The 26,752-nt window shown below is 43.2% G+C and overlaps 1 protein-coding gene across 1 annotated transcript; it reads right to left on the bottom strand.

Moving 5' to 3' along the window:
- Nucleotides 1–1,476: 1,476 nt before the first annotated feature.
- LOC120059589 (proton-transporting V-type ATPase complex assembly regulator TMEM9-like) lies at nt 1,477–17,095 on the bottom strand. Its single transcript, XM_039008720.1, has 6 exons — nt 16,981–17,095; nt 16,222–16,318; nt 15,314–15,391; nt 14,899–15,007; nt 6,133–6,264; nt 1,477–2,980 (listed from the first exon to the last, which is right to left on the bottom strand). Exons 1-6 carry the CDS (start codon nt 17,093–17,095, stop codon nt 2,828–2,830), a joined length of 684 nt encoding a protein of 227 aa, XP_038864648.1. The 3' UTR covers nt 1,477–2,827.
- Between the last annotated feature and the right edge of the window lie 9,657 nt (nt 17,096–26,752).

Genomic DNA, 26,752 nt, shown 5'->3' with positions numbered 1-26,752 from the left:
TTATGGGTTACAGTGACTTCATTAGCTGTGGTTGCTGATGCGTATATGGTTGAGTCATCAGCATACATGGACACACATGCTTTGTTTAATGCCAGTGGCAGGTCATTGGTAAAAATAGGAAAGAGTAGAGGGCCTAGAGAGCTGCCTTGCAGTACACCACACTTGACATGTTTGACATTAGAGAAGCTTCTATTGAAGAACTATTGAGTTGTATTAGATAGATTGCCATATCGTGGATTGAGAGCTGAGGTTGAAAAGCCATAACACATATGTTTTCTAAATAATAGGTCATGGTCAATAATGTCAAAGGCTGCACTGAAATATAACAGTACAGCTCCTACAATCTTATCAATTTCTTTCAACCAATCATCAGTCATTTGTGTCAGTGCAGTACATGTTGAGTGCCCATCTCTATAAGCATGCTGAAAGTCTGTTAATTTGTTTACAGAGAAATAGCATTGTATTTGGTAAAAAACATTTTTTCCCAACAGTTTGCTCAGAGCTGGCAGTAAGCTGATAGGTCTGCTTTTAGAACCAGTAAAGGCTGCTTAACCACTCTTGGGTAGCGGAATGACTTTGGCTTCCCTCCAGGCCTGAGGACAAAGACTTTCCTCTAGGCTCAGATTAAACATGACAGATAGGTGTGGCTATAGAGTCAGCTACCATCCTCAGTAGCTCATCTAAGTTTTCAATGCCAGGAGGTTTGTCATTATTGTCATTACAAGAATGGAAGGAAGCGGGTGTTTTTCGATCGCCTACGAATTCTCAGAAGGCAGCCCGCCCTTTGGCCCCTTTTCTCCGCCTTCTCTTCACGGGGATCTGGGCCTGTTCCCGGGAAAGCAGTATATCATTCACGTCGGGCTCGTCAAACTCGTTAAAGGAAAAAAGGATTCTGCCAGTCCGTGGTGAGTAATCACAGTCCTGATGTCCAGAAGTTATTTTCGTTATGTACGTTATTTACATTATGTACAAAATAAGTTTCAAAAATAAGTTAGAAACAAACAAAAACACAATTGGTTGGGGACACGTAAAACATCAGCCTTCTTCTCCGGCACCATCTCATAAAAGTCCCCATCCACCCCTACCCTGTTACTCACCCTCAATACTCTCTCCACCTCAATCTTAGTTAAAAATTACACACAAAAAATAGCTCTCTAAGTCTCAAAGATGAAATACATTATGGTCATGGACTAAAGCTGTGCTGAATTGACAAAATGTGCATGGTGTGGTATTATAGATCACGGGCCCAGGCCCAGTTAATACCGTACCTAACATAGGACCACTTCCATTTCCACATCATAATGTGCTGTGTTGCCATCTAGTGGTCATGAGTCATACAGGCACCTCTGAAGATGAGGGATAAGCGGCAGGTAACTCAAGTGACAACAAGGGGTTTAACATCGTCTATAAATATAGAAGCAGCTTCAATCAAACTACGTTACACAGATTTCACCAATACCTCCAACAGGATAAATATAAGCTCAACCAAGGTCCATTTTTACTGTTTTCCAAGCATGATGTAGACAATTACACAGACATTCTTTCAACATTGCAAGATCTCAGAACAGAGTCCAACTAAAATAAACAGTGTAATAAAATCCTAGCCTATATCAAAACACACATATCAGTTGATATGTCTTTAACATCAACATACCATATTCAGTTTGATAATTACATTCAAAATAATGTCAATTAAGAGTACATCTGCATTAAAATACATCAGCTAAAACATTAATTCAATAATTCAATAGACCTTTTTTCTTCAATTCTCAATGTGTGTGTGTGTTTGAGGTAAAGCAGGCTAGCATAACTTCACCTCAGAATGTGACTGGACACACACCCCTCCACACACACAGCAAAGAGCCTCAGTCAGTGCTAGTTAATGGAATGTGAGACAATCCACTGACTGCAATATTCCACTCTGGAATCATATAAAGACATTTGGCATTCCAGTGATTCTACAGTAAATTACTACATTACAATGACCGTTACAAGCTAAGCTATTCACATTTAGCATCCTCAGAGGTTTCACTCATCTGTGTCCACTCCAGGCAGAGACAGCCTATCAAACAACACATTTTTCAAAGCCAGCCAAACTATCAATCATCATTACATGGCTAAATAAAGCAATACCTTTTCCTTTCTTGTGTCTTTAAGTGCAAAGGATATCATCAGGAAGTGCAAAATGAACCACAAGTGGTTCTGATGATAAACAGTGCTTAAACTAGGAATGAACTTGGCTTGGCACCAGCTAATAATTAAGGTAACCAATTACATACCGGCAGCCTATTTACAGTGAGCCTATCATTCACAAGCATTCAGCCTACCTAAAATATCCGGTGCGCTGAGGTAGCTTCACAAAACAACAATGCTACAATGAGAATTGAAAATGATTTGTAAAATGTGCTTAAGCATGTTAAAAATATTCTGAATCAGTCCTATTTTTCAAAGCTTATTTTGGATAAAGTGATTGTAATATATCCAGTTCCATTTCCTGTTTTATCTTTCCATGCAGATGATGCAGAGATGATGATGGAACCAACTTCCACTTTGCTGTTTGGCTATACTCCTCATTTTGATACACATCTATATTCTCATGACAGCACCCACCATTTTGGAAACAAAGTACAAATGGGCCAGCGATCGTTCCAAACAGAATTACCATAACGCTCATAAACAATCCTAAATGTGCAGGGACTGTATTGAAATGGCAAAGGGATTGAAATCCTGAAGAACAACATGTAGCTAATGACACTACAACAGTAGCAGATGTGGACGAAGCTTGTGAGGTGACTCTAGCCACTGATCTGAAGTCAGCCATTGAGGTTTAACTAAGCATCTTGTGTCGGTCAAAGACAGTCTTGCGCTGTTCCTGGACCTGTTTTTTCCAGCGCTGCTGGGCTCCCTCTACCCGTTCCAGTACTGTGTTACCTCTGCCTCCCTGGGCAGCAGCAGCACACTCAGGCTGCGGCCGCATGTCCTGTAAGGGAGGGGTGGGGGGGTAGACAGAGAGAGCCACAGAGAGGAGAGAGAGAGACAGACAGACAGAGATTGTACAGGACGTTACACACACACCTGTTAATCAGTGACGTAGAAACCAGCAAACCAGTAGAATTGTTCCTCATAACACTCACATCCCACAGCCTCCCGACAGACGTAACATTGCGTTGCAGATGTTAAGAAGCAGAGACCATATCTTCCCGAGTCTGTTTCCTATGTGTGGTGTACAGTGCCTTCGGAAAGTATTCAGACCGCTTGACATTTTGTTACATTACAGCCTTATTCTAAAATGGATTTAAAAAAAATCCTCATCAATCTACACACAATACCCCATAATAACAAAGCAAAAACAGGTTAAGAAAATTTTACTAATTTATAACAAAATTAAAAAACTACTCACATTTGGAGTCGTGGCCAAAAGTTTTGAGAATGACACAAATATTTATTTTCACAAAGTCTGCTGCCTTAGTTTGTATGATGGCAATATGCATATACTCCAGAATGTTATAAATAGTGATGAGATGAAATGCAATTAATTGCAAAGTCCCTCTTTGCCATGCAAATGAACTGAATCCCCCAAAAACATTTCCACTGCATTTCAGCCCTGCCACAAAAGGACCAGCTGAAACGTTAGTGATTCTCTCGTTGACGAGGACAAGGCCGGAGATCACTCTGTCATGCTGATTGAGTTCGAATAACAGACTGGAAGCTTCAAAAGGAGGGTGGTGCTTGGAATCATTGTTCTTCCTCTGTCAACCATGGTTACCTGCACGGAAAAACGTGCCGTCATCATTGCTTTAGCAAAAAAAAAAGCTTCACAGGTAAGGATATTGCTGCCAGTAAGATTGCACCTAAATCAAACATTTATCGGATCATCAAGAACTTCAAGGAGAGCGGTTCAATTGTTGTGAAGAAGGCTTCAAGGCACCCAAGAAAGTCCAGCACGCACCAGAAGTTGATTCAGTTGCGGGATCAGGGCACCACCAGTACAGAGCTTGCTCAGGAATGGCAGCAGGCAGGTGTGAGTGCATCTGCACGCACAGTGAGGCGAAGACTTTTGGAGGATGGCCTGGTCTCAAGAAGGGCAGCAAAGAAGCCACTTCTCTCCAGGAAAAACATCAGGGACAAACTGATATTCTGCAAAAGGTACAGGGATTGGACTGCTGTCGACTGGGGTAAAGTCATTTTCTCTGATGAATCCCCTTTCTGATTGTTTGCGGCACCTGGAAAAAAGCTTGTCCGGAGAAGCGCTACCAGTCCTGTGTCATGCCAACAGTGAAGCATCCTGAGACCATTCATGTGTGGGGTTGCTTCTCAGCCAAGGGAGTGGGCTCACTCACAATTTTGCCTAAGAACACAGCCATGAATAAAGAATGGTACCAACACATCCTCCGAGAGCAACTTCTCCCAACCATCCAGGAACAGTTTGGTGACGAACAATTCCTTTTGCAGCATGATGGAGCACCTTGCCATAAGGCAAAAGTGATAACTAAGTGGCTCGGGGAACAAAACATCGATATTTTGGGTCCATGGCCAGGAAACTCCCCAGACCTTAATCCCATTGAGAACTTGTGGTCAATCCTCAAGAGGCGGGTGGACAAACAAAATCCCATGTTTTTGTCAATAAAAACTTTGAAACTTATGAAATTCTTGTAATTATACTTCAGTATTCCATAGTAACATCTGACAAAATATCTAGAGACACTGAAGCAGCAAACTTTGTGGAAATTAATATTTGTGTCATTCTCAAAACGTTTGGCCACGACTGTACATAAGTATTCAGACCCTTTACTCAGTACTTTGTTGAAGCATCTTTGGCAACAAGCTTGGCACACCTGTATTTGGGGAGTTTCTTCCATTCTTCTCTGCTTCTCTGATCCTCTCAAGCGCTGTCAGGTTGGATGAGGAGGGTTGCTGCACAGATATTTTCAGGTCTCTCCAAGTCTGGGCTCTGGCTGGGCCACTCAAGGACATTCAGAGACTTGTCCCGCAGCCACTCCTGTTTTGCCTTGGCTGCGTGCTTAGGGTCGTTGTCCTGTTGGAAGGTGAACCTTCGCCCCAGTCTGAGGTCCTAAACGCTCTGGAGCAGGTTCTCATCAAGGATCTCTCTGTACTTTGCTCCGTTCATCTTTGCCTTGATCCTGACTAATCTTCCAGTCCCTGCCGCTGAAAAACATCCCGACAACATGATGCTGCCACCACCATGCTTCACCGTAGGGATGGTGCCAGGTTTCTTCCAGGCGTGACACTTGGCATTCAGACCAAAGAGTTCAATATTGGTTTCATCAGACCAGAGAATTGTGTTTCTCATGGTCTTAGAGTCTTTAGGTGACCATTGGCAAACTCCAAAACGGGCTGTCATGTGCCTTTTACTGAGTAGTGGCTTCCGTCTGGCCACTCTACCATAAAGGCCTGATCGATGGAGTGCTACAGAGATGGTTGTCCATCTGGAAGGTTCTCCCATCTCATCAGAGGAACTCTAGATCTCTGTCAGAGTGACCATCGGGTTCTTGGTCACCTCCCTGACCAAGGCTCTTCTCCCCCGATTGCTCAGTTTGGCCAGGTGGCCAGCTCTAGGAAGAGTCTTGGTGGTTCCATCCCCACTGTGTTCTTGGGGACCTTCTATGCTGCAGACATTTTTTGGGTACCCTTCCCCAGATCTGTGCCTCGACACAATAGAGTCTCAGAGCTCTACGGACAATTCCTTCCACCTCATGGCTTGGTTTTTGCTCTGACATGCACTGTCAACTGTGGGACCTTATATAGACAGGTGTTTGCCTTTCCAAATCATGTCCAATCAATTGAATTTACCACAGGTGGACTCCAATCAAGTTGTAGAAACATCTCTAGGATGATCAATGGAAACAGGAGGCACTTGAGCTCAATTTCGAGTCTCCTAGTAAAGGGTCTGAATACTTATGTAAATAAGGTATTTCATTTTTTTATTTTTAATACTTTTGCAAAAATGTCTAAAAACCTGTTTTCACTTGATGATTATGGGGTATTGTATGTAGATTAATGAGGATTTTTTTTGTTTAATCCATTTTAGAATAAGGCTGTAACATAACAAAATGTGTAAGAAGTCAAGGGGTCTGAATACTTTCCGAAGGCACTGTATATCTGTTTATATACCTCAGAGTCGTCCTCATTGTGAAGGGGTTGGATGTAGGGGTCATGTTTACGGATGAGAGGTTCAACCAGCAGCAGGAACAACATGTAGAGTAGCAGAGAGCCCACCACTGACAGGTAGATGATGATCGTCACCTGGGGGGGATGGAAAATAAATGTAGCTTGGATTCAAGTTTAGCAGACAAAGCCTTTGGCTGCTTTCTGACATGATTTATTATTCATGTTATTTACAAATGCAGTAATAGTTAGTATGTAAAAAAAGAATGGAACAATTTTAATAAAAAAATGAACTATAGAATACTTAATAGAATAGAAATGTATGTATAAATTATGACATTTGATGAAAACAGCTGCCACCTGCATAGGACTGGGCAATATGGCCTAAAAATCCAATCTAAAAAATTAAAAACAATTATGACACACACATACCCCCCCCTGGAAAGTATTCAGACCTCTCGACTTTTTCCACATTTTGTTACGTTACAGCCTTATTCTAAAATGTCTTAATCGTTTCCCCCCTCATCAATCTACACACAATACCCCATAATGACAAAGCCAAAACTTCTTTATTGTTGAGTTTTTTTTAATTTTTTTTAAACAACGGAATTATCACATTTTACATAAGTATTCAGACCCTTTACCCAGTACCTTTGGCAACGATTACAATCTTGAGTCTTCTTGGATAGGACGCTACAAGTTTGGCATACCTGTATTTGGGGAGTTTCTCACATTCTTCTCTGCAGATCCTCTCAAGCTCTGTCAGGTTGGATGGGGAGCGTTGCTGCACAGCTATTTTCAGGTCTTTCCAGAGCTGTTCGATCGGGTTCAAGTCTGGTCATGATGCTGCCACCACCATGATGAGATGGAGGCCACTGTGTTCTTGGGGACCTTCAATGCTGCAGACATTTTTTGGTACCCTTCCCCAGATCTGTGCCTCGACACAATAGAGTCTCAGAGCTCTACGAACAATTCCTTCCACCTCATGGCTTGGTTTTTGCTTTGACATGCACTGTCAACTGTGGGACCTTATATAGACAGCTGTGTGCCTTTCTAAATCATGTCCAATCAATTGAATCTACCACAGATGGACTCCAATTAAGTTGTAGAAACATCTCAAGGATGATCAATGGAAACAGGATGCATCTGAGCTCAATTTCGAGTCTCATAGCAAAGGGTCTGAATACTTATTTCCATAAGGTATCTTTTTTTTTTCTTTTCTTCTTCTGGCCATTGTCGATCCACTTTTCATTTTCCATTTGTTTTGTCTTGTTTTCCTACACACCTGGTTCTCATTTTCCCTCATCAAGTGTTGTGTATTTACCCTCTGTTCCCCCCATGTCTTTGTGCGGAATTGTTTATTGTTAAGTGCTTGTGCACGTTATGCTGGTGTGTGACGGGTTTTTACCCATTGATTTATTGTACTGTTTACAGTGGTTTTATTTATTAAACTGCGCCGTTGTAAATCAGTTTTGCTCTCCTGCGCCTGACTTCTCTGCCGCCAGTACGCACCCCTGACAGAATTCCGCACCCAACTTATGGAGTCAGCAGGAGCAGGTACCCCGAGTATAGGGGTGGAGGAGCGCGTCCGGGGGCACGCAGAAATGCTCCACCATCTTGGCACCACCATGGACCGCGTTGTCCAGACAATGGACAGCTGGGAGAGACAGGGAGTTCTCCCAGTGCCTCCACCAGCACAACCGGGGTCTCCACTACGCGCCCCTCCTTCTCCTGGTCCCAGTGGGATTCGTCTCTCCCTTCCCCAGGAATATGATGGGATGGCTGCGCACTGCCAGGGATTGCTCTTACAGCTGGACTTATACCTGGCAACCGTCCACCCGGCTCCTTCAGGCCGTGAGAGGTTGTCCGCCCTCATCTCGTGCCTCACCGGGAAAGCCCTGGAGTGGGCCAACGCCGTGTGAAGAGAGGGAGATGCGGCGTTGGACCAGTTTGAGGAGTTCACCCGCCGCTTCCGGGCAGTCTTCGACCACCCGCCCGAGGGTTGAGCGGTGGGTGAACGCCTCTTCCATCTGAGGCAGGGGACGAGGAGCGCCCAGGAGTTCGCCCTGGAGTTTAGGACCCTGGCTGCCGGCGCGGGATGGAACAACAGGGCCCTGATCGAGCATTATCGCTGCAGTCTGCGCGAGGATGTCCGTCGAGAGTTGGCCTGCAGAGACACCACCCTCACGTTCGACCAGCTGGTGGACCTGTCCATCCGGCTGGACAACCTGCTGGCTACCCGCGGACGTTCAGATCGGGGTCTGTTGGTTCCCCCTCTCCGATACCCATGGAGATTGGAGGGGCGGTGCGCAGGGAGACCGGCGGGGGTTCTAGCTCGTGCACCATCTGTGGCCACAGGGGTCACACTGCCGGTCGGTGCCGGGTTGGTTCCTCTAGGTATCGAGGCAGCAGGCAGGGCGCTCTGGCGTCACCCCAGGTGAGCCGGCACCATTCTCACCCAGAGCCCTCTGTTGCACATATGTTTGTGTATGTCACTTTTCCTGAGTTTTCCCCGCATTCCCAGCATAAGGCTCTCGTCGATTCAGGCGCGGCTGGGAATTTTATAGATAGATCGTTCGCCCATAGTTTAGGGATCCCCATTGTTCCTGTGGCTGTGCCCTTCCCCGTTCACGCCTTAGATAGTCGACCATTAGGGTCAGGGTTGATTAGGGAGGCCACTGCTGGGCATGGTGACGCAGGGGGATCACAAGAAGAGAATTCTTCTTCTCTGGCCTGACCTCTGGCCTGCTCGCCTCCCTACCACTGAGGAAGTACAGTTCCCGCTCAGCCCAGTCAAAACTGTTCGCTGCTCTGGCCCCCCAGTGGTGGAACAAACTCCCTCACGACGCCAGGACAGCGGAGTCAATCACCACCTTCCGGAGACACCTGAAACCCCACCTCTTTAAGGAATACCTAGGATAGGATAAAGTAATCCTTCTGACCCCCCCCCCCCCCCCCCCCCCCTTAAAAGATTTAGATGCACTATTGTAAAGTGGCTGTTCCACTGGATGTCATAAGGTGAATGCACCAATTTGTAAGTCGCTCTGGATAAGAGCGTCTGCTAAATGACTTAAATGTAAATGTTAAATGTAAATTTAGTCTCTTCCTTATTGACTCTCCTGCATTTCCAGTGGTGCTAGGCCTACCCTAGTTAGCTTGTCATGACCCCACTGTTTCTTGGCCACAGAGGGCTCTCACGGGGTGGTCGTGAGAGTGCTCTGGGAGGTGTTTAGGGGTTTAAGTTGGTGCTACTACGGTGGAAAGTCCAGACCAGGTCTCCACCGTGCGCATTCCCCCTGAATATGCCGATTTGGCTCTCGCCTTCTCCAAAGATCAGCCTTACCTCGGGTTTTCCGAGGTAAGGCTGAGAGTAACGGACAGGTGGAGAGATTTAACCAGGATGTGGGTAGGTTTCTGAGGTCTTATTGCCAGGACCGGCCGGGGGAGTGGGCGGCGTTTGTGCCCTGGGCAGAGATGGCCCAGAACTCGCTCCGCCACTCCTCCCCTAACCTCTCCCCTCCAATGCGTACTGGGGTATCAGCCGGTTCTGGCTCCTTGGCATCAGAGTCAGACCGAGGCTCCTGCGGTGGACGACTGGTTCCGGAGGAGACATGGGACGCCGCTCATGTTCACCTTCAGCGCGCACTGCTTTTCAAGCAGTCAGGAATAATTAGATTATTTCCGGGCTTCTAAAATTACACCGAGGCTAATTATAAGCCTTCAACCATAACACCTACTGATAATTGTATTAGTTTTTCAAAATAGTTTAACCTGCTTTTATTTCAATAATCACTGATCTGGCTTTCAAGTGTATAAGTCTATGAAAATGCAATTTTTGTTACAAATGTAACCAGAACCATGCACATCCACTAATAATGAACAACGTCTGGTAGCAGTCTTTATAGAACATTAACACAGGTTTCAAACAGTTTCACAAGCACAAGCCCACCGCTAGCGAGTAGCCAGCTAGTTTGTATATTTAAAGTCTAGCCAACTTGGATCTATTTGTTTGTTAACAAGGTAGAACAGTTGAACTGTTATGAATACACCCTCCTGTCTGCCTCCAACTGTTTGAACAAAATAGCCTGCGGCCTACATAGATAAAAATGTGCTTATTTCTCAGAATGAGAAAGAGGTGTCTGCCAATTCCTTATACAAACATATGCGGGAAGTACTTTCTATTTGAGTGTTTACCAGCATTTGTAGCTTGAGTCTGATAATTATATGTACAAAACAGTAAATCTGATAATACTTGTGGAATATAAAAATATATGCTTGGTATGTTTTCCAGTTTCTTGAAATACTTTATAAATGCTACTTATTATTTCTATGTGAAATGGTCTATTCATTCCTTCTACATTTTTGTAGACGCTCTTATCCAGAACAACTTACAGTAAGTAGTGAGTGCATACATTTTCATACTGGTCCCCAGTGGGACTTGAACCCAACAACCCTAACGTTGCAAGCGTCATGCTCTAATGGGGCGGCAGGTAGCCTAGTGGTTAGAGCGTTGGACTAGTAACCAAAAGGTTGCAAGATCGAATCCGCGAGCTGACAAGGTACAAATCTGTCGTTCTGCCCCTGAACAAGGCAGTTAACCCACTGTTCCTAGGCCGTCATTGAAAATAAGAATTTGTTCTTAACTGACTTGCCTAGTTAAATAAAGGTAAAATAAATAAAAAATAACAACTGAGGCACATCATCACAAAACACTTGATGTCTCAATTTACTGTATTGGTCATTGTTTTTCTTCATGGTGATGGAAAGTCTACAGGTACAAACCTAGATGACCAGCCTTATGTACAATACAATAATGTACATTAAGTGGTTTGTAAGGATGGTAAATAAAAACTGCACAAAAAGTGGTTGTTTTCTATGTTATTTGATCAAGGAAAATATTTAATTTGATGTGGATGTTTTGTGTCTTTGCCCATAACTCTGCACCTTTTGATGTAAATGTTTGAGGATTCCATTAGAATGACAATCGCAGAGAAAGGGACAGGGCAACAACTCTTACAATTCCAACTATTGAATCCTGCAAGATACTGTTCTGAATTATACAACCATATTATACAATTATACAACTACCTATGTATTGGTCTGGTGGTACCTATATATTGGTCTGCTAAAACAGGACTATTAAAGGCCCAGTGCACAACTTATGTGAAAAAATATTTTATTATTATACTTTTTTTTTTTTTTAATTCTGCACCCCTACTTCCCTCGGCTATGTATACAAATACATATTTTTATGGACATTTACAAAACACACACTAGACAGCTAGCCCATAACAGTCTGTGGCAAAACTGAAGCTAGTGTTACATGGTACTGCAATGTCGCACGAAACAGGATTGAGCATTCATTTCCCACAATCATGTTCACTGATACTCTCAGTAGGGTCTGTTCTGAATTATGGGAGTTGAGATATAAAAAGGGGATCGTTACAAAGGTTAAATCCTCCTCTATTACAGTAAAATAATGTCTCAATGTGTTTCGGTGTCCATATGACCCCTTATGTCAGACCAAACCTAAAATGCAAATAGCGAGTTGAAACTGCTTGTTGTCAGATACAAACCTTGATTCTTGCACAATGGCACTTGGAACATCGCACTAAAAAAATTAAATAAATGAATTTGATATTTATCGCCCAGCCCTACACCAAGTCAGTGGGGCCTCGAGCAGAGCACTTAACCCTTAACCTGCTCCACAGGTGCTGCTCTCTGGCTGACCCTGTGCTGCACGTGGCGCAGAGCAGCACTTGGAGCAGGTTGGAGGTTTAGTGGCTCAAGGTCAGGTGGTAACTGAGATGATGCCAACAACCCTGAGGTCATGCCAAGTTTTGTTTGTCTAAATTTGCCACTTGGTACTGCCTTATTCGTTAAAAACCTGGTCGTCATTTCACTGAAAACACAGTTGTACTGTAGGTGTTGCTGCCTCCGTGTGCGCTCATTGGTTGAGGCATCCCTGAGAACAGACCATCTAGGGTTATCTTTGTGTGGGGGCACACTGTATGTTGGGGGTGAATTGGAGAAGCCCGATGAAGTATTTATAAACAGCGAATGGGCACAGGAAAAAACATCAGTGCTTGGTTCCCCTGAGATACAGAGCATCGTCTACAGACTCTACTTAGCACAGGTAAGATCTACTCCGGTCTCATCTTTATATCGTTTATATGAGTCCTGTAACACGTGTACAGCATAGCATTTTGCATATTGTACCACTAACACAATTATTTCCTTGAAAATTAACAATGTTTGTCCTTCCTCTCTTTTTCTTACTTAATTTGTATTTATTTTCTCATCTCCTCTGTGAAGACTGTTAGTGTTATATCTCCTCTTCTCTGTGAAGACTGTTAGTGTTGTATCTCCTCTTCTCTGTGAAGACTGTTAGTGTTGTATCTCCTCTTCTCTGTGAAGACTGTTAGTGTTGTATCTCCTCTTCTCTGAAGACTGTTAGTGTTGTATCTCCTCTTCTCTGAAGACTGTTAGTGTTGTATCTCCTCTTCTCTGAAAACTGTTCGTTTTTGCCTCAGGTTCTTTCTGACTCACGTGTGGCTTGACTAGGCTATATTTTGTCATCCTGTTGACATGCAAATGTCTTTGAAACCCTGCCTTCTATTTTTTCCCTCTCGTAGTTTTCTTTCCCCTACTGAAAGCCATGGCCTCCCTCTCTCTGGGACTGCTGTTTCTCTGTATGCTGGTTGGCGTCCATTGTGCAAACGTCAGGGTGTCCGGCCTTCATGCCAGCAGCCTTGATGGGGACGCTGCTGGTAATTACCCTGACCCCTACGTCAAGGTTTGGTGTGGTGGCGAACCCGGTGGCATGACCGAGTGGCACAGGGATACTGAAAACCCATCCTGGAGTGCTATATTCAACTTTCTGAATGTGCATTCCAATGCATCCCTGAAGTTTGAGATCTGGGACAAGGACCTAATCTATGATGACCACCTGGGAACATGTACCACTAAGCTCCATCCTGGCAGTCACAGCATAAGCTGCGGTCTGAAAAGTGGAACCTTGTACTACACTTACAGTTACCAGTAAGCCAGCCATAATGTACAACATCAGTTACCAGTAAGCCAGCCATAATGTACAACATCAGTTACCAGTAAGCCAGCCATAATGTACAACATCAGTTACCAGTAAGCCAGACGTAATGTACAACATCAGTTACCAGTAAACCAGAAATAATGTACAACATCAGTTACCAGTAAACCAGAAACAATGTACAACATCAGTTACCAGTAAGCCAGCCATAATGTACAACATTCGGCCATCACATACCTTAATGAAATTCTAAGGAATTTTACAGATGAACATTAAGGCCTAAATAAAAACGTGCATTTCTGAACAATGGTCTCAGTCTGGTTCTCTTATTTATTTGGACAGTAAAGCTAAAATGTTGACATTTGTTTCTATACTCCAACATTTTGGATTTGAGATCAAATGTTTCATATTAGGCAACAATACAGAATGTCACCTTTAATTTGAGGGTATTTTCATACATACAGATACAGGATCTTAATTTGATCACTTTTGTTGCTGAGAATTTTCCTACACCACATAAATTCACTGAAACCCCACACTAACCCACAGTTATATTAACAGTACTGCACTTTGATGAAGCCTACTATTGTCTAGCTAATAGTTTAATCACTGATCAAGCACATTATGGACTAAAGGTTCAAATCCTGTTGCTGCAGGATTATTTTACTGTTTAGAAATGAAAGTGCTTTTTGGGTCTACTCCCCCATTTAAAGAAGTCAAGTATTTGGACAAATTCACTTATAGTGTATTAAAATAGTCAAAAGTTTAGTATTCGGTCCCATATTCCTAGCACGCAATGACTACATCAAGCTTGTGACACTACAAACTTGTTGGATGCATATACAGTTTGTTTTGGTTGTGTTTCGGATGATGTTTTTCCCAATAAGAACTGAATGGTGAATAATGTATTCTGTCATTTGAAGTCACTTTTATTGTAAATAAGAATAGATGTTTCTGAACACTTCTACGTCAATGTGGATGCTACCATGGTTAGGAATAATCATGAATGAATTGTGAATAAGGATGAATGAGAAAGTTACAGAGCACACAAATACCATACCCCCCCAAAAGTATTATTGGTATCAGTGAGAGGTTAGCATTTCTTTAGGGATAATGTATGATCTTTAGTCATGATTTTGGGGGTATGATCATAATTTTTCACGATTCATTCATGATTATCCGTCATCATGGTAGCATCCAAATTAATGTAGAAGTGTTCAGAAACATCTATTCTTATTTACAATAAAACTGACTCCAAATTTACAATACACATTATTCACCATTCATTTCCTATTGGGCAAAATATAATCTGAAACACACGACTGAACAAGGTTGTTTGTTATCAAACCAATAATTAGTGGCCCGGGATTAGTTTAAAACAGCCCGCGACATGGTTTGTTAAATTATATAAAATCCGCGACAGATTGAAAAAAGGTAGATTTTCCCTCTGTGGCACTCAAAGTCTGAATAAATCAAAGTGCTGAAAGATGTGGTAGTATCATATGAAACGGTACTACAGTATTCTAAAATGTTAATAAGTATCATGACGTATTGGTACCGTGATATTACCGTAGTACAATCTGTTCCTTTACTAATGATGTAACTTGTTGAATATCATACTCCTCCCTACACCAATGTATCTTTAGCATTAAAACTTGTCACTTTTGACCAGGTAATATCAGTTGAAATCTACTCTGTGTGTCATTGTAAAGGGTCAGGTGTACCTTGATGGTGTTGCTGCTGCGTTCCTCATACTTGCACTCACACAGCAGACAGTAGGCCTCCACATCATGGCCTGGCACTGGCATGGGCTCCACTACATGGAGGCACTTACTGAGCAGACAAAGGTACACACATTATAAATAACTAATCTCTTATTATTAGTCTACTTGCCTCTATGTTAGTCCAAGATGTAAGCCTGACACTTTTATTCATTCTTGACAGAACTACATTGAACCATGAAGACATCAATCAGCAAATTGTGTGAGTGGGGGATCCTTAAATCCACAGCTTCTTGACAGAACTAGTTAAATGTACTGTGGAAGACAACAGGAGCGAACAAAGATGAGTGACTGAGTTAGACCAGATTGTGAATTCTGCATGATGTGCATAGGGCTTATGTGATAGAATATTTCTCACCAATCTTTCTGGGAGACATTCCTGCTGTAGATGTGTCCAGTGATGTTCCTGTAGGGTGGACAGATAGTCTTCAAAACTCTGTGAACATAGAGAATAACATTATCGTCATGGGGATCTACAAAACACAGTGAATTGTTAGCCTGTACTCTCAGAAAAAAAGATGATAACTAGAACATAAAAGGGTTATTTGGCTGTCCCCATAGGAGAACCCTTTGAAGAACCCTTATTGGTTCCAGGTAAAACCCCTTTTGGGTTCCATGTAGAACCTTTTCCAGAGGGTTCTACCTGAAACCAAAAAGGGTTATCCTATAGAAGGGTTAGCTAACAACATCACGAAAACGATGTGATCCAATTGGGCAGAAGTCTGTGTGTTGTTGTGATTCTGGATGGTCAGATAGCTAGCAACAAAGACAAGAAACTGCCATCTGGGAATCGTAGGTTGCTCGTGTCAGCTAGTTTTATCTTGTTCTTGATACCAAGTCTTGTTTTGAGGTCTATGCTAATATGGCAAAAATTCCCTAGCTAGCTAACCAACAACTGTAACAATGTATTTGAGCGACCACAAGCGCACATTGTGTGTAAACTTATTTATGTTTTCAATAAACATTTGAAATATAGTCGAAATATATATAATACATATATTTAACATGTTGTCAACAATCTAAGCCAACCCTGTCTGTTTTGTGTCTGTTTTGCTGCATAGTTGCTAAACAACCAACCCGTCTATGGGGATGGCCGAAGAACCCTTTTTTCTAAGAGTGTGGTCCTAGATCTGTTTGTGCTGTCTTGCCAACTGACAATGACCGCAGACAGCATAAACAGATCTGGGACCAGGCTAATGATTTGTGTGAGCATCATCAGAAATTGACACTGTACACCAGTGAGTATGGCCCCGTCAATTAACATACCTTGCTTGCGTGTGCAAACGAGAACACCTCACAGAGCAGCACAAGCAGCAAGCCAAATAGGAGCGACCTGGAACTCTGTTCTCTCCTGGATGACATACTGACAGACAGGAAGACAGGTAGCAATCTCCTCAAACTGGACTGGAGGAGGAAGACCACTGACGTAACTATATCTGGGAGGGAGAGGTGGTCACACGCACACTCTTTATGGTACGTTTTCCCACAGGTTTGCTTTTGCTACATTTTTAAATAAACAAATGTATTTACAACTGCTGTCAACAGTAACGTTAAAGGGGGCAATCTGCAGTTGCTATATCCATTTTTGGACTTGTGAATTAACGATATGTACCCATTGATTCTTGAGATTAGTTGAACTGTCGTACCCCATCAGAACCCCAAATCTAAGCATGTTTTACCCAACTGTTTGCAAAGAGGAGTAAATGTAAACACTATTTAGCCTAAGTTTGATATATGGGATGGTCAGTCTTTGCATTCATAGCTATATCTCTGATTTTGAGAGTGGTTACATTTCTCAGCTTTGTTATTGTTTTAACTGCTGATTGCTGCTTTAACGTTAATAGCTGGCTAACAGTAGCTAGCATGCTGTCGATAAAGGCCTTTATTAGAGGCTAAGTCGAAGGCATTCGTGTCATTAATTAATATGTGTATGTGGCAAAAGTAACATTACAAATGCCACACCAGCGTAATATGTATTAGCTGGCAAATATCTGTGAAAAATGTTATTATTTGCTACGCACATACCACAGGACTTTTGCTTTTCTTTGTTCTTCTTCAGTGGGGTGTAATGGCGGTTGGTAGCGAACTGTGAGTGCTTTATCGCCACCTTCTGGGCTGGAATAGAAAGACCAGAGCCCATAGGTTTTTCTCTGGAAAGGACTGGTGTATTTAGGATTCCTGGCAATGCACAAATGATTTACATATTTGAATGCAATTTAATGCCTGCTGGGGAAAAAGCCTCAGTCCAGCGTGTGGAATATTGGCTAAAATGTCTGTTTACGATGTGTAGCCTGATGTATCATTTAACATTTTAGTCATTAAGCAGACTCTTATCCAGAGCGACTTACAGGAGCAATTAGGGTTAAGTGCCTTGCTCAAGGGCACATCGACACATTTTTTACCTTGTCGGCTCGGGGATTCAAACCAGCGACCTTTCGGTTACTGGCTCAACGCTCTTAACCACTAGGCTACCTGCCACCCTCGAATCCTCTCTTTAGCTATAACGTAAAACCCTGCTTCTTCTTCTTGACCCGATCAATATCTCTATTTCCTGGTAATCCTATCATATATATTCTTTCAGCCTAGACTCTAGGCTACCTTTAATACGTCATACAAATCAATAACGCACAGATGCAGCTCAAAACACTTGAGGTCCTAGTCATCATGCGGAGAAATGGCAGAGGGAGACACTGATACTTCTCTAATGAGCTTTAACATCAGTGTAAACACTTCTCTGTATTGTCTGGTCGTCTTCCTCTTTCCCTCCACCTGAATCTGTCCTGTATTTCAGACTGGTCTCATAGACTAGACGGAACATAGTTAAAGTAAGTCCAGGACAATGAAATTAGTATGATATGTTTGGTATAGTTATATAAGACAGAAGGTTAACTCTACTGGAGGGATGTTCAGGCGCCGCTCCAGGATGTCCCATAAGTGTTCAATTGTGTTGAGATCTGGTGACTGACACGCACACACACACACACACACCTACCAGACGAGCTAAATGCCTTTTATGCTCGCTTCGAGGCAAGCAACACTGAAGGTGATGACACCAGCTGTTCTAGATAACGTTCTCAGTAGCCGATGTGAACAAAACCTTTAAACAGGTCAACATTCACAAAGCCGCTGGACCAACTGTCAAGTGTCTTCACTGACATTTTCAACCTCTCCTTGACCGAGGCTGTAATACCTACATGTTTCAAGCAGACCACCATAGTCCCTGTGCCCAAGGAAGCGAAGGTAATCTGCCTAAATGATTACCGCCCCATGGCACTCACATCAGTAGCTTTGAAAGATTGGTCATGGCTCACATCAACAGCATCCTCCCGGACACCCTAGACCCAATCCAATTCGCATAATGCTCCAACAGATCCACAGATGACGCAATCTCTATCGCACTCCACACTGCCCTTTCTCACCTGGACAAAAGGAACACCTATGTGAGAATGCTGTTCATTGACTACAGCTCAGCATTCAACACCATAGTGCCCACGAAGCTCATCGCTAAACTAAGGACTCTGGGACAAAACAAAACTGCAACTGGTTCCTGGACTTCCTGATGGGCCTCCCCCAGGTGATAAGAGTAGGCAACAACACGCCTGCCACGCTGATCCTTAACACTGTGGCCCCTCAGGGGTGTGTTCTTAGTCCCTTCCTGTATTCCCTATTCACCCACGACTGCGTGGCCAAACACGACTCCAACACCATCATTAAGTTTGCTGATGACACAACAGTGGTAGGCCTGATCACCGACAACGATGAGCCGGCCTATAGGGAGGAGGTCAGATACCTGGCAGTGTGGTGTCAGGACGACAACCTCTCCCTCAATGTGAGCAAGACAAAGGAGCTGATCGTGGACTACAGGAAAAGGCGGGCCGAACAGGCCCCCATTAACATCGACGGGGCTGTAGTGGAGCGGGTCGAGAGTTTCAAGTTCCTTGATGTCCACATCACCAACGAACTATCATGGTCCAAACATACCAAGACAGTCGTGAAGAGGGCACGACAAAACCTTTTCCCCCTCAGGAGACTGAAAATATTTGGCATGGGTGCCCAAATCCTCAAAAGGTTCTACAGCTACTCCATCGAGAGCATCCTGACCGGTTGCATCACCGCCTGGTATGGCAATTGCTCGGCATCTGACCGTAAGGCGCTACAGACGGCCCAGTACATCACCAAGCTTCCTGCCAACTAGGACCTATATAATAACTGGTGTCAGAGGAAAGCCCATAAAATTGTCAGAGACTACAGTCACCCAAGTTATAGACTGTTTTCTCTGCTACCGCATGGCAAGCGGTACCAGAGCGCCAAGTCTAGGACCAAAAGGCTCCTCAACAACTTCTATCCCCAAGCCATAAGACTGCTGAACAAAATCGCCACTGGACAATTTACATTGACCTTCTCCCTTTTGTACACTGCTGCTACTCGCTGTTTGTTTGTTACCTATGCATAGTCATTTCGCCCCCACCTACATGTACAGATTACCTCAACTAGCCTGTACCCCCGCACACTGACTCGGTACCGGTACCCCCTGTATATAGCCTTGTTATGTTATTCTTATTGTGTTACTTTTTATTCTTATTTTTTATTTTAGTCTACTTGGTAAATATTTTTTTCTTCTTGAACTGGTTAAGGGCTTGTAAGTAAGCATTTCACAGTAAAGTCAACACTTGTTGTATTCGGCACGTGACAAATAAATAAAGTTTGATTTAACACACACGCACACACACACACACACCTTTTAAACTCCCTATGCCCCATTGAGACCCCTCTTTCAAAGTCACTGAGATCTCTTCTTCTAGCCATGGTAGCCCAAATAATGGACAACTAGGTATTTTTATACAGGACTCTAAGCGTGATGGGATGTTCTTTGCTTAATTAACTCAGGAACCACAGCTGTGTGGAAGCACCTGCTTTCAATATACGTTGTATCCCTAATTTATTCAAGTGTTTCCTTTAATTTGGCGGTTAACAATATTAGGAGAGGACTTCAGCAAATAGCCGAGGGAGCACCCCCCTATCCACAATTGATGGGACCAAAGAGGAGAAGGTGGAAAGCTTCAAGTTCCTCGGCGTACACATCACTGACAAACTGAAATGGTCCACCCACACAGACAGTGTGGTGAAGAAGGCGCAACAGCACCTCTTCAACCTCAGGAGGCTAAAGAAATTTGGCCTAACACCTAAAACACTCACAACCTTTTACAGATGCGCAATTGAGAGCATACTGTCGGGCTGTATCACCGCCTGGTACGGCAACTGCACCACCCACAACCGCAAAGCTCTCCAGAGGGTGGTGCGGTCTGCTCAACACATTACCGGGGGCAAACTTCCCGGACACCTACAGCACCCAATGCCATAGGAAGGCCAAAAAGATCATCAAGGACATCAACCACCCGAGCCACTGCCTGTTCACCCCGCTATCATCCAGACGGCGAGGTCAGTACAGGTGAATCAAAGCTGGGACCGAGAGACTGAAAATCAGCTTCTATCTCAAGGCCATCAGACTGCTAAACAGCCATCACTAGCACATCAGAGGCTGCTGCCTGTAGACATAGATTAGGGATCACTGTCTACTGTTAGAAATGGATCCCTAGCCACTTTAACAATGTTCCGTATCTAGCATTACTCATCTCATATGTATAAACTGCACTCCACACTATTCTACAGTATCTTAGTCACTTTTAAGTTGTGTTTACATATTGCGTCACCCATTTCATATGTATATACTGTATTGTATTCTATAATACACCACTGACTGTTAACCAGTCATCTCCAGCACATCAGAGGCTGCTGCCTATAGACACTTTAAGAAAATGAAACACTAGCCACTTTATGTCTCCGTATCTCGCATTACTCATCTCATATGTGTAAACTGTACTCTATACTATTCTACGGTATCTTAGTCACTTTAATTGTTTGTAAATATTGCATCACCCATCTGATATGTACTGTATATACTGTACTCTATACTATGTCACTGTATCTTAGGCCAACGCTCTGACATACACTACTGTTCAAAGGTTTGGCATCACCTGGAAATGTCCTTGTTTTTTAAAGAAAAGCAAATTTTTTGTCCATTTAAAATAACATCAAATTGATCCGAAATACAGTGTAGACATTGTTAATGTTGTAAATGGCTTTTGTAGCTGGAAACGGCAGCTTTTTATGGAATATCTACCTAGGCGTACAGAGGCCCATTATCAGCAACCACCCCTCCTGTGTTCCAATGGCACGTTGTTAGCTAATCCAAGTTTATAATTTTAAAAGGCTAATTGATCATTAGAAAACCCTTTTGCAATTATGTTAGCACGGCTAAAAACTGTTGTTCTGATTAAAGAAGCAATAAAACTGGCCTTCTTTAGACTAGTTGAGTATCTGGAGCATCAGCATTTGTGAGTTTGATTACAGGCTCAAAATGGCCAGAAATAAAGACCTTTCTTCTGAAACTCGTCAGTCTATTCTTGTTCTGAGAAATGAAGGCTATTCCATGTGAGAAATTGCCAAGAAACTGAAGATCTCGTACAACGCTGTGAACTGCCCCCTTCACAGAACAGTGCAAACTGGCTCCAACCAGAATAGAAAGAGGAGTGGGAGGCCCTGGTGCACAACTGAGCAAAGTACATTAGAGTGTCTAGTTTGAGAAACAGATGCCTCACAAGTCCTCAACTGGCAGCTTCATTAAATAGTACCTGCAAAACACCAGAGTTGCAAAGAAAAAGCCATATCTCAGACTGGCCAATAAAAAGAAAAGATTAAGATGTGCAAAAGAACACAGACACTGGACAGAGGAACTCTGCCTAGAAGGCCAGCCTCTTCACTGTTGATGTTGAGACTGGTGTTTTGCGGGTACTATTTAATGCAGCTGCCAGTTGAGGACTTGGGAGACGTCTGTTTCTCAACTAGACACTCTAATGTACTTGTCCTCTTGCTCAGTTTTGCACCGGGGCCTCCTACTCCTCTTTCTATTCTGGTTAGAGCCAGTTTGACCTGTTCAGTAAACTAAAGGTTCTACCATAGAGCACTAAAGGTTCTACCATAGAGCAGTAAACTAAAGGTTCTACCATAAAGCAATTAACTAAAGGTTCTACCGTATAGCAGTAAACTAAAGGATCTACCATAGAGCACTAAAGGTTCTACCATAGAGCAGTAAACTAAAGGTTCTACCATAGAGCAATTAACTAAAGGTTCTAGCATAGAGCAGTAAACTAAAGGTTCTACCGTAGAGCACTAAAGGTTCTACCGTAGAGCAGTAAACTAAAGGTTATACCGTAGAGCAGTAAACTAAAGGTTCTACCATAGAGCAGTAAACTAAAGGTTCTACCGTAGAGCAGTAAACTAAAGGTTCTACCGTAGAGCAGTAAACTAAAGGTTCTAGCATAGAGCAGTAAACTAAAGGTTCTACCGTAGAGCACTAAAGGTTCTACCGTAGAGCAGTAAACTAAAGGTTATACCGTAGAGCAGTAAACTAAAGGTTCTACCATAGAGCAGTAAACTAAAGGTTCTACCGTAGAGCAGTAAACTAAAGGTTCTACCGTAGAGCACTAAAATAAGGTTCAGCCATAGAGCAGTAAACGGAACACTTCACCTCCTACCCCGTTAGAAAATGCTAAACCCTAGGGGGATGTCACAACATGATTTTGTGAAACCCTATGGATTAAAGAGGTACAACTACCATTTTCATTATTTTTAGGATATATAAAGTATAGAAGCCTCATTTATTAATAAAGAGAACTGGAACTATAGACATGCTATTAAAAAAAATCCTTTAAAATCAAAGTGCTGTTTAAAGCTGCAATATGTCACTTTGTGGGCCACCTGACCAAATTCACATAGAAATGTGAGTTATCGATCTGTCATTCTCATTGAAAGCAAGTCTAAGAAGTGGTAGATCTGTTCTGTGGAGCTATTTCTATGCTTCCCATTCTTAAGTTTTGTTTTTGCGTCTTATACTTTGGGTTTTGTACACCAGCTTCAAACAGCTGAAAAATATATTTAAGAGCTGTTTAGAATGGCACAATGATTCTCTACACGAAGACTGCAGGTTTTGTCACATAAACTGAAATTAGTCAAACTAAACTCAGCAAAAAAAGAAACCCTGTCTTTCAAAGATAATTCGTAAAAATCCAAATAACTTCAGATATCTTCATTGTAAAGGGTTTAAACACTGTTTCCCATGCTTGTTCAATGAATCGTAAATAATTAATGTACATGCACCTGTGGAACGGTCGTTAAGACACTAACAGCTTACAGATGGTAGGCAATTAAGGTCACAGTTATGAAAATTTAGGACACTAAAGAGGCCTTTCTACTGACTCTGAAAAACACCAAAAGAAAGATTCCCAGGGTCCCTGTTCATCTGCTTGAACGTGTCTTAGGCATGCTGCAAGGAGGCATGAGGACTGCAGATGTGGCCAGGGCAGTAAATTGCAATGTCCGTACTGCGAGACGCCTACAACAGCGCTACAGGGAGACAGGACGGACAGCTGATCGTCCTCGCAGTGGCAGACCACGTGTAACAACAACTGCACAGGATCGGTACATCCGAACATCACACCTGCGGGACAGGTACAGGAAGGCAACAACAACTGCCTGAGTTACACCAGGAACGCACAATCTCTCCATCAGTGCTCAGACTGTCCGCAATAGGCTGAGAGAGGCTGGACTGAGGGCTTGTAGGCCTGTTGTAAGGCAGGTCCTCACCAGACATCACCGTCAACTACAGGGTCCGTCATGGTCTGGGGCGGTGTGTCACAGCATCATCGGACTGAGCTTGTTGTCATTGCAGGCAATATCAACGCTGTGCGTTACAGGGAAGACATCCTCCTCCCTCATGTGGTACCCTTCCTGCTGGCTCATCCTGACATGACCCTCCAGCATGACAATGCCACCAGCCATACTGCTCGTTCTGTGCGTGATTTCCTGCAAGACAGGAATGTCAGTGTTCTGCCATGGACCGCGAAGAGCCCGGATCTCAAACCCATTGAGCACATCTGGTACCTGTTGGATCGGAGGGTGAGGGCTAGGGCCATTCCTCCCAGAAATGTCTGGGAACTTGCAGGTGCCTTTGTGGAAGAGTGGGGCAACATCTCACAGCAAGAACTGACAAATCTGGTGCAGTCCATGAGCACTACAGTACTTAATGCAGCTGGTGACCACACCAGATACTGACTGTTACTTTTGATTTTGACCCCCCCTTTGTTCAGGGACACATTATTCAATTTCTGTTAGTCACATGTCTGTGGAACTTGTTCAGTTTATGTCTCAGTTGTTGAATCTTGTTATGTTCATACAAATATTTACACATGTTAAGTTTGCTGAAAATAAACGCAGTTGACAGTGAGAGAACGTTTCTTTTTTGATGAGTTTATTAGAATTTTAGCAACCAGGAAATGGCGGAGTGATTTCTGCATATTGTACCTTTTTAAGAAGCTGATAAAAAGAAAAACAGAGAAATGTTAGGAGGAAACAGTTAATCTGGTTTAGACCAGTTCTAGTGTTGTTCAGTCCGAGAACTGTTGGTGTTTTTCTGCCTCATATAAGTGGACAGCTGTCAATCACACACCTGAGCCCCAGGAGAGGAGGAGGAGGAGGGGGGGAGAAGAGGAGGAGGAGGATGAAGAAAGGAGGAGAGGAGTTGTGGTGAGTCTGGTGCCGAGGGGAGAGGAGAAGAGAGTGTATCTGAAATGGATGCAGTGTAGAAGAGGTAGAGCCTCTAAGGGACAGAGATGCTCTTTGAGGGAACTGAGAGGACTGACTGCTGAAGCAGAGCAGGAGATTCAGCCAGACAGAACACGAAGCCCTAGCAGCTACCATGACACATGATGCACACACACACACACACACACACACACACACACACACACACACACACACACACACACACACACACACACACACACACACACACACACACACACACACACACACACACACACACACACCTAAATGAATAGCCAGCATTGCAGCAGGGCTTTGTGTGGCATTCTAGTGAGGCTAATATGACACAGCAGGATTCCATTCATTACACGACTCACACACACACACAACACCTCCACAAACAGAGACCCTTGTCCCTCCACTGTTTTCCTTAAGCATTGTAGGTGTTTAGGGGGGAAACGGAGACAATTTTCATGTGCAAATGTCAGTCAGTCAGCTCCCAGCATTCACAGTCTAGCCTTCTCCAGAGGATGGGGGGGGTGAGACACTGTCTGAATAACACAGCAGCTCAGTGCCACTGTGTTCTGGGGTCACAGTCTTCTAAAGTGATGACAGAAACGATCCCTAACAAACACACACAGACAGACACACATTTCCTGGCACACACACACACACACACACACACACACACACACACACACACACACACACACACACACACACACACACACACACACACACACACACACACACACACACACACACACACACACACACACAAGCATACACACATATACATGTACACACACACACACACACACACACACACACACACACACACACACACACACACACACACACACACACACACACACACACACACACACACACACACATAAACAGCATCTTGAAAATAAAACACAAGAAAACAATTACATTTTCATGCATGTCCCCAAAGTTCATGCTAATCTCTGTAGACTGGTACAAAGTGTCCAAAATATCCCTGTTCAGGAAGGAGGGGAGATAAATATCACACATGGAGAGGAAGAGGACAGAGGGAAGGATTGATCCCTATCTCCATCCATCGGTCCGTCTGTACAGACACACTCTACCTTTTTATCAGAGTCAAAGGAAGACACCGTACATCATCCTAAAATGGGGCTCATCGCTCCTCTACACCTCCTCAGGTGTGACAGGCAGGGACATGACAAGGATACATAGTGCGGCCCAACAAACATAATCAACACATTTAAAGACATTAACATGACATATACATTACCAGTCAAAAGATTGGGCACGTCTCAAAAAGACACAGCGGTTGGAACCAAAAGGACAGATTTCCACGGATCTAATGTAAATTGCTTGTGTTTCTTGGACCAAGCAAGTCTCTTCTTTTTACTAGTGTCCTTTAGTAGTGGTTTCTTTGCAGCAATTCAACCATGAAGGCCTGATTCACGCTGTCTCCTCTGAACAGTTGATGTTGTGACGTGTCTGTTACTTGAAGTCTGTGAAGCATTTATTTGGGCTACAATCTGAAGTGCAGTTAATGCTAATGAACTTATCCTCTGCAGCAGAGGTAACTCTGAGTCTTCCTTTCCTGTGGCGGTCATCATGAGAGCCAGTTTCATCATAACGCTTGATGGTTTTTGCGACTGCACTTGAAGAAACTTTTTGAAAGTTCTTGAAATGTTCCCTATTCACTGACTTTCATGTCTTAAAGTAATGATGGACTGTCGTTTCTCTTTGCTTATTTGAGCTCTTCTTGCAATAATATGGACTTGGTCTTTTACCAAATAGGGCTATCTTCTATATACCAACCCTACCTTGTCACAACACAACTGATTGGCTCAAATGCATTCCACAAATGAACTTTTAACAAGGCAAACCTGTTAATTGAAATGAATTCCAGGTGACTACCTAATGAAGCTGGTTAAGAGAATGCCAAGAGTCTACAAAGCTGTCATCAAGGCAAAGGTTGGCTACTTTGAAATATTTTTTATTTGTTTAACACTTTTTTGGTTACTACATGATTCCATATGTATTATTTCATAAGTTTGATGTCTTCACTATTATTCTACAATGAAGAAAATAGTACAAATAAAGAAAAACCCTGGAATGAGTAGGTGTTTCCAAACTT

This window comes from Salvelinus namaycush, chromosome 14 (assembly GCF_016432855.1).
Source record: "Salvelinus namaycush isolate Seneca chromosome 14, SaNama_1.0, whole genome shotgun sequence".
Classification (NCBI taxonomy): Eukaryota; Metazoa; Chordata; class Actinopteri; order Salmoniformes; family Salmonidae; genus Salvelinus; species Salvelinus namaycush.
Note: the sequence above shows the minus strand (reverse complement) of the source record. Positions and strands in the feature narration are given on the sequence as shown.